Here is a 14753-nt window from a genome sequence, read left to right on the forward strand (position 1 = left end):
ATGTGAGGGTGAAGCAGGATTGTGGGACACAGGCCATGAGTGGAAAAAGAGTTTCAAGCAGGGTCAGCCCGTGTGGTATTCCCTAAAAGGTGTGTGGCCAAGACACCTGGACAAAACTGCAAATGGAGTTAAATGGCGAAATCAAAAGCTGAATGAAGTCCAGGCACAGTGGCTCACGCCTGTAATCCCAGCACTTTGGAAAGCCAATGCGGGTGGATCACCTGAGGTCAGGAGTTCGAGACCAGCCTGGCCAACATGGTGAAATTCTGTCTCTACTAAAAACAGAAACATTAGCCGGGCGTGGTAGCACACGCCTGTAGTCCCAGTTACTCAAGAGGCTGAGGCAGGAGAATCACTTGAACCCAGGAGGTGGAGATTGCAGTGAGCCAAGATCACGCCACTGCACTCCAGCCAGGGCAACAGATCGAAACTCAGTCTCGAAAAAAAAAAAAAAAATGATGACAAAACCAGGGTTGGATCCGATCCTAGCTGTACCATTATTATCTGGGCAGGCACGAGCAAGACATTTCACCTTTCTGTGCAACATACACAGAGACAATGACACCAATACCTTCTGTTACATTTGGATGAAATGTGCATCATAGCTAGCATCTAATAAGGGGCAGTATTTTGCTACCTTTATTCTTTATTGAAGGCTTCACTATTCCGGTGTTAACCTCCAAAAGCACGAAGAGATGAAAAGTATATTTTCTCAACTTTCCTTGCCTAATCTTGCCTCCGAACCCACTCCAACCCGCCAACCCCACTCCCAACACACACACCAGTGCATCCCAAAATGTACTTCTCTCTACAGAACCCCAGCTTGGAAAAGGCAGATCCACAGGGAAACTAGGGTGACTTTATTTCCCCCAAGAACCATGTTTCGGAGGGACTATGGAGTTAATCCAGGGAAGTATTTTCAAACCTCTTAAAAAAGAACCAACATGATCTGTAAATCACACACTGATTTAAGCTCATCTTATTATCTGAACAGCTTTGCTGCATCCCACATCTCTGATGAGCTCCCTTTTATGCTGCATCTTGCTACTCTGCCCAGGCTAATCAACCCAGGAAACCATGATGCTATCTCTGGCACATGAACTTTCAGCCTAAGAGGTTTATCCTACCTGGATTACTTTCCTTCTGCCATAACTTTATCAGCAAAAAATTATCTTAAAACTCCATCCAAAGTTTCATCTAATAAACCACCTGGAAAAAGCTGTCTCAGGGTAGTCATCCAAGGCACAGGGTTCAGTAAATGAAATAAGCAAAGTAAATCCAACTTACACAAGGTTCACAAAACCAGTTATCTCGTTTTTGGCAAGCAGCTAGATAACATTCTGGACACACTTCGATTTCATTCATCTGTAAAGCAAAAATACATTAGAATGTGTCACCCCAGGGGTAGATATCTTGTGGACCTCAATCAATGCTTGATGATTTTGAAGGTTAAGATGTTTAAAAGTCCCACAGAGGGAATACCTTGGAGATGAACCCAACCACTATGCATCACTCCCAATGCACCCAGTCCAAGCCACCGTCCTTTCTCTCTGGACCAATGCAATAGCTAACTCCCCACGTCACCTGCTTCCACTCTTACCCCCATTAGAGACATTCCCTGCAGAGCAGCCACAGCCACCGTTTTTTTTCTTTTCCTCCAGAGTCTCACTCTGCTGCCCAGGCTGGAGTGCAGTGGCCCAATCTGGGCTCATTACAACTTTCGCTTCCCAGGTTCAAGCAATTCTCGTGCCTTAGCCTCCCAAGTAGCAGAGATTACAGGTGTGCACCACCATGCCCAGCTAATTTTTGTATTTTTAGTAGAGACAGGGTTTTGCCATGTTAGCCAGGCTGGTCTCAAACTCCTGGCCTCAAGCGATCCACCCGTCTCAGCCTCCCAAAATGCTATGATTACAGGTGTGAGCCACTGCGCCCAACCCAGAGCCACCTTTTATAGACATAAATCTGATCTTGTCCTTCTCCTGCTTAAAAGCCCCCAGTGACTTCCCATTATAACCAGTAGTTCTCTGTCAGAGCACTTTAACCATTCCCCCCACCCACAGGGATCACATAGCAATGTCTAGAGGCATTTTTGTTGTCACAAGTAGCCCGAAGGAGGGATGGGGGACTACTGGAATCTAAGAGGTACACGATAGTCCCTGCAACAAAGAATTCTCTAGCCCTAAGTGTCAGCAGTACCAAGCTGAGAAACTAACAATGAAGTCTAATGACCTGACAGGTTCCTTCAAAGCCACATGTGATCTGGCCTCAGCCCACCTGTCTCGGCTCACCTTGCAGCAGCTCCGCTCCCCAACCCCTTCCAGCCACTCTGGCCTGCTCTGCTTGCCAACCTCAATTCTATGTCCAGAGTAGCTAATTAATACCATGTTGCCCTATTTCATCTCCACTGACAACAATCTGAAAATTCAATTAACTTATTTATTGTCCTTTTCTCTCATAAGAAAGTACATTCCCCTAGAATAACATTGTGGCTTAGAGCCAAAGACCCCAGAAGCTCCCTTCTTGGATCTCAAGTCAGACTCCACCGTTTACTAGCTCTGTGACTTTAGGGTAAGCTGCTTCTCTTCTCAGAGCCCCTACGTGTTGTTCTATTAAAGAGGAAAAAAAGCAGCACCCACCACAAAGGGCTGTTATAAGAAATTAAATGAGATAAATGTAAAGTGCTTCAAGTGACAGAGTAATCAATATTGCCCATTAACATTTATTGAAGACTTAGAGTGTGCTGGTATCATTCTAAGAATTCTGTAAGTATTAACTCATGTATTCCTTACACCTCGTGAGATTAAAAAAAAAAATGAGGCCCCAAAAAGTTGAGTAACCTGCCCAAGGTCTTACAGCAACAAAGTGGCATGGTCAGGATTTGAACCCAGGTAGTCAGGCTCCAAAGCCCATGCAGGTCACCACTGCACTGATATTTGTTATTCCTTTCTACCACTATCTGCCTTATTCTTCTCTTTAACTCTTATCATCATGCAAGGTGCCACATATTCATATTTAACAGGTGCTCAATAATTATAAGACTAACAGATTTCACAGGTCAGTGAGTAAGCAAGTGAATGAATGTGCGAACAAATGCATGGATGGCAGGGTGCACCTCCTGCTTCTAGCCCACTCTACTTCTGGGCTATTCCAAAGGAACATATCCAAAACAGCCTGTATGACTTGTCGTCAAGGAAATGCAAACTAAAATCACAGTAAGATGCCTTCTGTTTTTACAGATCACATCGTTGGGGCAGGGGGCCCCATATTTGCATATAGTTTTGTAATTACAGCTCCCAATATTGGAAAGGACATAGCCTCATTGTAATTGGAACATCTGACATGTTCACAGCCTCAAAGTAATTTTATTTCTAAAAATTAAACTAAGGAAATCATCAAATGTGCAATGATATTCATCACCTTGTTACTTAAGATGCTGATAAAACTGGGTACTATTTAATGACAAGAGGAGTAATTAAATGAATGTCCATGAGTTGTATGTAATACTATACAGCCATGAAAAATTCTGTTCTTCCTACGAGTTTAATTACCTAGGAAACAGAGAAAACACATAAAATAAACTAAGTGAGAAAGCAGTTTCTAAAACTCTCTCTATATAAATATACAGACATAAGCCGGGCTTGGTGGCTGAGGCCTATATCCCCAGCGTCTTCAGAGGCTGAGGCAGAAGGATCGCTTGAGCCCAGGAGTTTGAGACCAGCCTGGGCAACATGGCAAAACCCCATTTCTACCAAAAAAAAAAAAAAAAATTAATTAAAAAAATTTTTTTAAATAGCCAGGCTAATTAATTAGCTGGGTGTGATGGTGCACCCAGTCCATTTTGAGACCCTGCCTCAAAAAATACATAGATAACTATATCTACATATAGATATAAATTTTAAGGATAGATTTTTATTTTTTTTTCTCGAAGACAGAGTCTTACTCTATCACCCAGTCTGGAGTGTAGTGGTGCTGTCTTGGCTCACTGCAACCTCTGCCTCCCAGGTTCAAGCGATTCTTCTGCCTCAGCCTCCTGGTTTAGCTAGGATTACAGGCATGTTCCACCATACCCAGCTAATTTTTGTATTTTTAGTGGAGACGGGGTTTTGCCATGTTGGCCAGGCTGGTCTTGAACTCCTGGACTTAAGTGATCTGCCTGCCTCAGCCTCCCAAAGTGCTGGGATTACAGGTGTGAGCCACTGCACCTGGCCAGGTATCTATGTATCTATGTATCTATCTGTCTATCTGGATATATCTAGATCTAGATCTATATATCCATATATAAAAAGACATGGATGGGTGCCAGTGCTACCTGAATAGTTTTTCTTTATGAATGAATGGGAGCACACTGACAGGCTGAAGGTCATTCTATCTAATTTTTTTATTCTCACAATGAGATCTAATAAAGAAAGCCTCCCTCATACCATTTTGGCTGCCAGCCTGTCCCACAACCACCAGAACCTCACAGCTCACATGCCTAAGAGGTCTGTTCCATCCACACCATCACAATTATGGGCATTTGCAAGAAAACAGGTTCTCCTGGACACCTGGGCCACTCTCCTAGAAGCAGTCAAGGCCATGCCCCCAGATATCAAATCCTCTTCTGCAAGAGGACCAAAAGGAACCTGACGCAATACCAGGCTGTAGGGCCAAGGTCAGAAATTACGAATTCTATCTAGGCAATCAAGAAAAGACAGGAGACCCAGTGCTTACTGGTGACTCAAGGGTAAAAAACAAAAAATCCTTTCCATCTCCCTTAGATCACTGCTACAGTAAGGGTGTCTTCTAATATATTGGGGCCCCTCTTTATTCTTTTTACTTTCCTTGAAGAGTAGGGGTGTGGCCTCAACAAATTCCAAAATCACCTCGGCTACCTAATAGGAGACTCTGCAAATGGAAACTTCAGCTGCCCCATCCCCTCCCTCTGGGTGCATCTAAAACAGGACACTGGGAAACACATACCTCATGTTCACAGATTTTGATGACTACTTTCGCTATTTGCGTCAATTTGTGATTTCCTAAGGGAATAAGAAAACAAGATTAATTCTAATGGAAATACTGCAACACCGGGCCTGGGGACTTTACTTCCACTAACAACGTGTTTACTTGCTTTTCCCCCAGGATTAAGCTTTTAAAGGCTAAAACCAGAGGTTCCTGGCTTCTAATAGTAATTCACATTATGTGATTCCTCCCATCAATGTCGACGACTCTTTGGCGCCTAGATGTCATCTTCTCTGCAACTGAGCAATTTATGTGGGTTTCCCTAGAGATCATGGATTAATATTCTTAAAATGCTTTGACATTCTAAAAGCTCGAATTAACAAAAAAAGGCCTTATTCTACCCATTGTCCCAGACGCCAACCCAAGAAGAATACAAGAGAAAGAAGACATTTTCTTGAATAGCTCTGGTGTGGCTAGTGCTTCAAAACACATTTTCTTCTTGGGCCAGGCGTGGTGGCTCATGCCTGTAATCCCAACACCTTGGGAGGCCAAGGCAGAGAGATCACTTGAGCCCAGGAGTTGAAGACCAGCCTGGGCAACATAGCGAGACCCCACCTCTAGAAAAAAACAACACACACACACACACACACACACACACACACACACACACATTTTCTTCTCAGCTCCTCAAGAAGTCATACTAGGAAGCAGGAACAAAATGTGCCCATTTAATGAATGAGTAAGCCAAGGTTCAGGAGTCACCACTTACATTACTTAGCTAATAAAGTAACCTAGCCCCAGGTCTAACTCTACACTAAACCAGAGGACAAGATGGTCCAAAAGTCATGTTTTCTTTGAACGTTATGGTATTTTTAGAAATTGTAAATTTGTTGACATAAAGATTTCACACACACAAACACACAGTATACCTACATTTCTGGTTTGCCTTGAAAACTCAGAAGATCCGATAACTATAATCAATGGAGCACTGGAGCTGCCAACAGCGACCTTTCCAGGCCAGGTAGGAGTTTTCTGTTCTCCATGATCCACAGCACATCACTTGACCTGCAGCCTTCTTGGCTTGTGCTAATGTTTTTGTTCTTCTACCTGACCTCATCCACTTGTTTATATAATTTGATAGGCAGGGACTGTCTATATATTTGAGTTTATAATCTTTACACAAATTCTTTTTTTTTTTTGAGACGGAGTCTCATTCTGTCACCCAGGTTGGAGTGCAGGGGCGCAGATCTCAGCTCACTGCAACCTCCGCCTCCTGGGTTGAAGCGATTCTTGCGCCTCAGCCTCCAGAGTAGCTGGGATTACAGGCATGCGCCACCACACCCAACTAATTTTTGTATTTTTAGTAGAGACAGGGTTTCACCATATTGGCCAAGCTGGTCTCGAACCCCTGACTCAAGTGATCCGCCCGCCTCAGCTTCCCAAAGTGCTGTGATTATAGGCATGAGCCACTGCACCTGACCCACACATTCTTAATGCCTAGTGCCTCTCCTTTTTCCCCTCCTTGCACTCTCAGCCCTGCTATAGTTAATAATGCAATATGTGTGTGTAAAGCAGATACGCATATATCTTTCCTTAAACACTAGCAAACAGGCTGGCGTGGTCTCTCACGCCTATAATCCCAACACTTTGGGAGGCCAAGGCGGGCAAATCACTTGAGGTCAGGAGTTCGAGATTAGCCTGGCCAACATGGCAAAACCCCATGTCTACTAGAAATACAAAAATTAGCCAGGTGTGGTGGCACACGCCTGTAATCCCAGCTACTCGGGAGGCTGAGGAACGAGAATTGCTTCAACCCAGGAGGCAGAGGTTTCAGTGAGCTGAGATCACACCACTGCACTCCATCCTGGGCGATTCAGTGAGACTCTGTCTCTAAATAAATAAATAAATAAATAATCCAATTTTTGCAATGAACAAAATATCTGAATAGATGTTTACAAAAAATGACGTACAAGTCACTAATAAGCATAGGAAAAGATACGCAATACCACTGATCATTAGGAAAAGGTAAATTAAAACCATCATGACATAATACTTTACACCTTCAAGAACAGGTAAAATTTAAAAGGCAGACAATATCAAGTGTTCGCCTTATAGTGTGCGGAGCAAAAGAGAACTCTAATATACCCGCTGGTAGAATGTAAAATGATAGAACTACTTTGCAAAAACTGTTTGGTGAAACATACTAAGTTAAATAAAAACCTACTCACTGAGCTGGCAACACCACTCCTAGGTATTTACCCAAGAGAAAGAAAAACCTATGTCCATGCAAAGACTTGCACAAGCAGGTTCACAGCAGCTTATTCCTAACAGCCCAAAGCTGAAAACAACCCAAATATCCATCAGCATCAACAAGGTAAATGGAGGAATGGCAGCATATTGATCAAATGAAAAAAAAAATCAGCAACAAAAAAAAAGGAACCACTAATAACACATAACACAGATGACTCCTCAAAATATTACACTGCATGAGAGCAGCCAGACACACAAGAGCACTAACTCTGACTCCATTTATATGAAATTCTACAAGAAGCAAAACTAATCTATCCTAACACAAAGCAGAAAGTGGTTCCTGCTGAGAGTGGGTTTCCTAGAAAACGGCATGTATGAGAATCCAACAGGCTGATAGGAATGTTCTGGATCTTGTGGTTACACATTTGTCAAATTCAATGAATGTAAACATAAAATCTGTGTGTTTTATTTTATGCAATTATACTTCCATTAAAATAAGGTTTGTAGAAACAACACTAAAAGGCAGCAGCACCATGCAGCCGCCAGCCACTTTAGACGTCAGCTCATACCTTAAAATGAACTTGGTCACTGCCTCCTATTCACACATATTAGCACAATCTATACGCAAGTATTCTCAGTATGAATTAAGAGCCTGATTTTTGATGAAGGACAGGAATTTGTGCAACACATACACAGCATACTCTCTTAGGAGTCATCTAAGCCACTCACCCCCATTATAAATGATGCAGTTGTGCAAAATCCACTTTGCATCAGCCAGGAAGGCTTCTGTGCAGCCATACATTTTCTTTTTCGCGTTCTGGGAAGAAAAGCGATAGAGCATAATCACATTGAGTCTAGACAAGCCACAGTCAGTGACTCTTGTGTCCCCACATAATTTTTGTAGCAGTCATTTGCCAAATCAATTAGTGTTCTTCTACTCATTTCCCAAGATGCTTCTTTTTAACCTACAACACACCGACTAAAGAATGCTTTTATTTTTGAGATCTATAACCCTATAAAAATGCACTCTTTGAATTTGACACTATAACTGGAATTTTCTCAGCTTATAGTAGCTGTCATTTATCATGCAGCTTCTTCCAATAAACAGGGTAGTTTATTTATTCACTTTTTTTTTTTTTGGAGGCAGAGTTTTGCTCTTATTGCCCAGGTTGGAGTGCAATGGCGTGATCTCAGTTCACTGCAACCTCCGCCTCCCAGGTTCAAGCAATTCCCCTGCCTCAGCCTCCTGAGTAGCTGGGATTACAGGCATGTGCTACCATGCCCGGCTCATTTTGTATTTTTAGTAGAGACGGGTTTTCTCCATGTTGGTCAGGCTGGTCTCAAACTCCTGACCTCAGGTGATTCGCCCACCTCGGCCTCCCAAAGTGCTGGGATTACAGGCTTGAGCCACCGCGCCCGGCCAAACAGAACATTTCATATATTTATACATTATTTATTATTAGTCATATGGTTTCACACCAACCTCACAATAATTTAATTAAGTACTTATTATCATACCCATTTACAGAAAGGCAAACTGAGATATAGTAATGTTAAGGAACGTATCTAAAGTTCCACAGCTCTTAACTTAATATAAAGTTAGGTTTCCAACTCCATCTCTTTTGAATGCCTCCTTTTTTCCACCACACCATGAAAGTATGTGCAATTTCCTAAAAACAGACTGGATTTATGGTTTGGGAGTTATTGGGGAAGACAATATGAAGTAATGCTTCTTCCTCGTGGATGCATTTCACTGCCCATATTTTGCTGCAAACAGTTTGAAAATCAGCATCAGAATGATGTGCACAATCTACACTGTTCCAAGTGTAATTTTCAATGTGGAATTTTAGCATGAACTTTTAAAACCTTCAGGCATTCAAGAAAAAACCTAATCAGTAGAGTAAGTCAAATTCTAAGAAGCCACATCTTTATTGCTAATCTGGAGGCTTCCCAGACACTTAATTTTCTCTTCTTCCTTCCTGCTGCTCTCATTAGCACCTCCGAAAGAAAGAGGAGGTAACGCTCAAGTCAATCAAATCACTAACTCTTAGAAGCTATGGCTTTTGCAGGTAAAAAGCTAGAATCATCGCGAAAGTATTATCAAAGAATTTCAACATTCCACTGCAATCTTGGAAGAATGTTACAAAGGAAAGACGTTAGAGAATCAAGAGTTCTTCTATCCAAATAAAGGAGCAATGAAAATGTAGAGAAACAATTAAAGATTGTTATGTCCAACTTGTGACAGAGCATGGGCAGTGAGGGAAGAGCCTTAGGCGTCTCAACTGTGGGCTAGAATGGTGAGGTTCTTTGACGGAGGCCAACCTTTTCCAATGTACAAAGGTCCATTGGATGGAAGATGTATTCCGCATAGTCAGGGTGCTGTTCCAATGGAACGGGCTTCTGGAATGCATCTGTCTATAAAAGAGAAGATATGCAGAGGAACGAACCCATCATTACTATGGAAAACCAAGCATTAATGCTAACAAAAGGCTTGAAAAATGGAGACAACTTTTCAGATAATATAGTTCTAAAGGTTTCCATAAAGGATGACCTTGGGTAGCTCCAAATTGGTCTACCTCCTAATTCTGCCTGGTTATTGATAATTATGAGCCCAATTGTAATCCAATTTTATTCTTGGTTTTCAATAAACACTCAAGAAACAGATCCTGTCCTCTTACATTAAGATTGACAATTACAATATGCACTGTAAGTTAAAAAGATGCTTTAACGAAATCAGCAACTTTCTCCCCTGACTGATTTGACGTTCAGTGATTTACTTGAGAAATTAATGCCTTCTTCAATTTTTCTTCTTGGATTTTAATTCTATGGGGTTGACAAGTCTACATGACTCATTCTTTTTGTAAATAGTCATTAGCACATATAATTTAGCCTATGAAAATCGAAGGTAATTCCTTGCTACACTCAACATAAAAATTATACCACAGCAAAAAAAAAAAAAAACAAAAAAATTGTGCAAACCAAACTAAGGCTACACCTTTTGCTTCCACTGATTGAGATTTTGTTTCAAAGAGCCCAATTTGTTAAAGGTTCTCAATTGAAGGGCATCCAATCAGCATGCTCTGAATTTTTTTTTAATCATCTCTTCAAAATTTCAGAATATAATCTCAAAGCAAAAGCTTCTTTTTTTTTAAAGATATAAAACCACAGTGATTAGCCCCAAGAATCTAAATTTAGCCCCAAGAATCTACATTTCTGTACAGTACGCTCAGGAGTTGTACAGAGTCACCACTAGCCCCTATGGTGCCTTTGTGCAAATCAGGTAGGGGGCACCACGTCTGCAAGTTTCTCTTTATCTGTAGGGGCCAGGCGCCGTGACTCATGCCTGTGAACCCAGCACTTTGGGAGGCTGAGGCAGGAGGATCATTTAAGGCCAGAAGTTCAAGACCAGCCTGGGCAACATAGTGAGACCCTGTCATTACAAAAAATAATAATAAAAAAGTTAGCTGGGTGTGGCAGTGTGTGCATCTATAGTTCCAGCTACTTGAGAAGAGGCTGAGGTGGGAGGATCGCCTGAGCCCAGGAGGTTGACACTACAGTAAGCTATGATTACGCTCCAGCCTGGGCAACAAAGCAACAGTCTGCCTCCAAATAAAACAAAGCAAGGAAGGGAGGGAGGGATGAGGAAAGAAGGAAGGAAGGAAGGAAGGAAGGAAGGGAGGAAGGGAGGGAGGGAGGGAGGGAAAATATTCATCTATAGAAAAAATGTCATAATATGCATATTATATTGTCAAAATAATATTATCTTCAAAAACAAGTTATTTTTCTGACATTTTCTTGAAAAGTATTGTGATAAATATACAAACCACAGTGTCTATGGTATGACCTGGGACTCACAGGTGAGGCACCACTGTGAGGTACACAACTGGCCAGCGCTGTCCCCACATGCAGATTTTCCTCAAGGGGCAAAGGCTGTATATCAAATCCTATCTCAAAATTGAAGGAACTAACCAAATTCTCACCCTCTACGGAAAAGTCACTGGTTGAGTTTTCCTTGAAGGTTCCATCATCAGATCTGGGACATAAATAAACTGTGTTGTGCTCAGCTTCCTCATTGAAATGGATTTTCCTAACTCCCATGGGAAGGAGCACAAAGCTCCCCTTGCTGGGCGTTGTAGGAGGTTGCACTTTGCAACCAGTCAGAATTTTCTATCCCCCTCAACGTTTTACTATGTCATTGCCCAATTGATACGGTTTGGCTCTGTGTCCCCACCCCAGCTCATCTCGAATTTTAATCCCTACCTGTCAAGGGAGGAACCTGGTGGGAGGTGACTGGATTATGGGGGTGGTTCCCCCCATCCTGTTCTCGTGATAGTGAGTGAGTTCTCACAAGATCTTGTGGTTTAAAAGTGTTTGGCACTTCCCACCCCACTTCTGCTGCCATGTAAGACATGCCCTGCTTCCCCTTCGCCTTCCACTATCATTTTAAGTTTCCTGAGGGCTCCCTAGCCATGCAGAGCTGTGAGTCAATTAAACCTCTTTTCTGGCGAGCCACAGTGGCTCATGCCTGTAATCCCACCACTTTGGGAGGCCGAGGCTGGAGGATTACTTGAGGTCAGGAGTTTGAGACCAGCCTGGCCAACATGGTGAAACCCCGTCTCTACTAAAAATACAAAAAAAAAATAGCCGGTGTGGTGGCGGGAGCCTGTAATCCCAGCTACTGGGGAGGCAGAGGCACGAGAATCACTTGAACCTGGGAGGCGGAGGTTGCAGTGAGCCAACATCACACCATTGCACTCCAGCCTGGGTGACAGAGCAAGTCTCCATCTCAAAAAAAAAAAAAAACGAAAAAACAAAAAACCTCTTTTTTTCATAAATTACTCAGTCTCAGGTAATATCTTTACAATAGTGTGAAAACAGACTAATGTACCAATTAAACTCCTTTGGGACATACAGTGCTTACTACTACAGAGAATTAACTGAATGGCATCATACCTCATGTGTGATTTACACATACTTGAATTTGGGGACGCAAGGAGGCCCAAATAATACATCAGGTGCCTAAAAAGCTAAGCTACTAACAGAACAAAACATATGTCATTACGTTCATTTATGCTTATACCAAGAGGAACTTTCTTCTTACCCCTGGCTGTTTCATTTTCTGAATGGCAAACTTGAGCAGGTAGGATAACTGTTCAATGGTGAGCATTGTCATGGCTTTACTCTGGGTCTCGATGCATTCTGCTACTGTAATTTTCTACAAGTCAAAGTCACACACAAACGTCCGGTTAGAAAAAAGAAATTACCATCCATGTACTGATTTCTATTTTTTCAGTCAACTGACAGACAAAAAGCAATTCTCATCCAAATGAGACTTGTTGTTTCACTTAGCAAAGACTCCTGGAACAAAATGTACCAGATCTACTTGAACAAAATATACCAGATCAGTGGGTAACTATTAAAAAGCATATAATCTATTTCCTTATCAGGAAGCATTTTTAGCTCAGGAAGACGACATGATCTGAGAAAAGATGTGGGTAAACAGGGGCCTGAAAAATCATCATTATTATAACCTTTAGGTTTCAAGAATGGGATATGAAAGCAAAGGCCAGGTGGGTGTGGTGGCTCACACCTGTAATCCCAGCACTTGGGGAGGCTGAGGTGGCTGGATTGCTTGAGCCCCGGTGTCGGAGACCAGCCTGGCAACATGATGAAACTCCATCTCTACAAAAAATACAAAAACTAGCCAGGCATGGTGGCACACGTCCGTAGTCCCATCTACTTGGGAGGCTGAGGTGGGAGGATGGCTTGAGCCTGGGAGGCGGAGGCTGCAGTGAGCCATGATTGAGCCACTGCACTCTAGCCTGGGTGAGAGAGCAAGACCCTGTCTCAAAAATATATATGTATAAAAAAAGAAAGTAAAGGCCACGGATGATTTCAGAGTGATTACTTCACAGGATGGATACTTATCAACCATGTATCCTGATCCTCTTAAGGTTCTGGGCTGTCATTCAGGAAACTGACAAGGCATTAATTCAATGACATCACTGATGGAAAGGGACAGACTTCCCTGCAGAAAGATTACAAGGGAAAGCAGTGGACTAATAATACATATGACTTCATTGTCCATCTTCTTTACTTTGAACCCACCTAAGGCACTGTGTCAAAGTACACAAGGAGCACTACCTAACCTGTCTATCTCCATGGGCAATAGATATCAGCTCTTAAGGGAAATTCCCATCAAAGAAGAGACCCAAAGGAACGTCTGAAACCAGATTCTGCTACGTAAATCTGGTACTACATCTTAAGGCTTCAGAATCCTTATGTAGCAGCAACAACAAAAATAGCAAATTCTGATCATATCAGGAAACACTCTTTAACCATCTGTGTAGGGAGAGCTGAGAAAAGTTTTCTCCAATTAATTTGGATTCAGTTTCCATTTTTCACATCTCTGGGGCCTCCAAAAGGAACTCTCAGATGTGTCTCGTTGGTTGTCGAGGAAAAGGCCAACACAAGAGTCACTCAGAAGCTGAAAACAGTGCATGACGCACGCATCTATTTGCTTAGCTACCACAGCCTGCAACGTTCAGTCTTCCCAGTTGACTGCCATAACAACTCATCCCTGGAAGAAATTCAGGGCCCCGAATCTTAGACACAGAGCACCTGTTTGTTTGATTCTGGTTTGTTTCCAGGTAACTTATCCATGGCAAACACTTGGGCTGCCTGCCCAACTATCATTCATTCCCTCTCACCCCCCACTCCTTCTTCCTGGCTGGCAGTGCCTGGTTCCCACAACACAAAAAGCACCACATATGCAATTTTCAAGGCTTTTTTGTACAAGGACTGGTGATGCAATACTGACCAATGAGCCCAGGGGCAAATCAGCTGGGGGATGATGGACAAAATCTTTCTGCTTGATAAAAAGAGATGCAAGGAGAGACACCCTCCTTTTGGGAGAATTTTTGTCTATCCACACATAATACCTGAACCCTAGCAGTCAACTTATGGCTATGGACAACATGTCACCTCAACAATGAGATGGAAAGAGTCTGGCTCTGAATAAACTCTGGCCTGGCCCTGCCTCTGGGTTCTGATGATAATAAATCCATATCGTTTCAGCCCCCTTCTATCAGGAACTAGTGCTTGCATTAACAACTGTATTTTGTTGGCCGGGCACAGTGGCTCACACCTGTAATCCCAACAATTTGGGAGGTCGAGGTGGGAGGATCGCTTGAGCCTAGGAGTTCAAGACCAGCCTAGGTAACATAGCAAGACCCTGTCTCTACAAAAAACTTAGTAAGTAGCTAGGTGCGGTGGTGTGTACCTGTGGTCCCAGGTACTCAGGAGGCTCAGGTGGGAGGATTGTTTGAGCCCAGGTGGTCAGGGCTGCAGTAAGCATGATCTCGTTACTGCACTCCAGCCTGGGCAACAGAACAAGACTGTGTCTCAAATAAAAATAAAAGAAATATTATTTGCAGCAAAAGCATCCTATCAGAGCGGCTGTCATCTTTGCAATACCATTAAAGAATTAGGAAAAGCTGGCCAAGACTAAAGAAAATTGGTAAAGGTTCCAGATCCCATGACAAATGTAGCAGAATGAGGTCAGC

General features: G+C 42.6%; 1 protein-coding gene across 47 annotated transcripts in view; it reads right to left on the reverse strand.

Moving 5' to 3' along the window:
- Positions 1-14753, reverse strand: part of ZMYND8 (zinc finger MYND-type containing 8) — a 161549-nt gene that overhangs the window by 72738 nt on the left and 74058 nt on the right. For 41 of the 47 annotated variants that reach the window (XM_054541549.1, XM_024238583.2, XM_024238592.3 and 38 more), the window contains 5 exon segments: positions 12290-12403; positions 9511-9603; positions 7918-8005; positions 4960-5015; positions 1288-1365 (listed from right to left, as the gene is read on the reverse strand). In XM_054541549.1, the coding sequence (XP_054397524.1) occupies positions 1288-1365; positions 4960-5015; positions 7918-8005; positions 9511-9603; positions 12290-12403 (429 nt within the window). 47 annotated transcript variants of the gene reach the window in all.

The sequence above is a fragment of the Pongo abelii genome, chromosome 21 (assembly GCF_028885655.2).
Source record: "Pongo abelii isolate AG06213 chromosome 21, NHGRI_mPonAbe1-v2.0_pri, whole genome shotgun sequence".
NCBI classification, from domain to species: Eukaryota; Metazoa; Chordata; class Mammalia; order Primates; family Hominidae; genus Pongo; species Pongo abelii.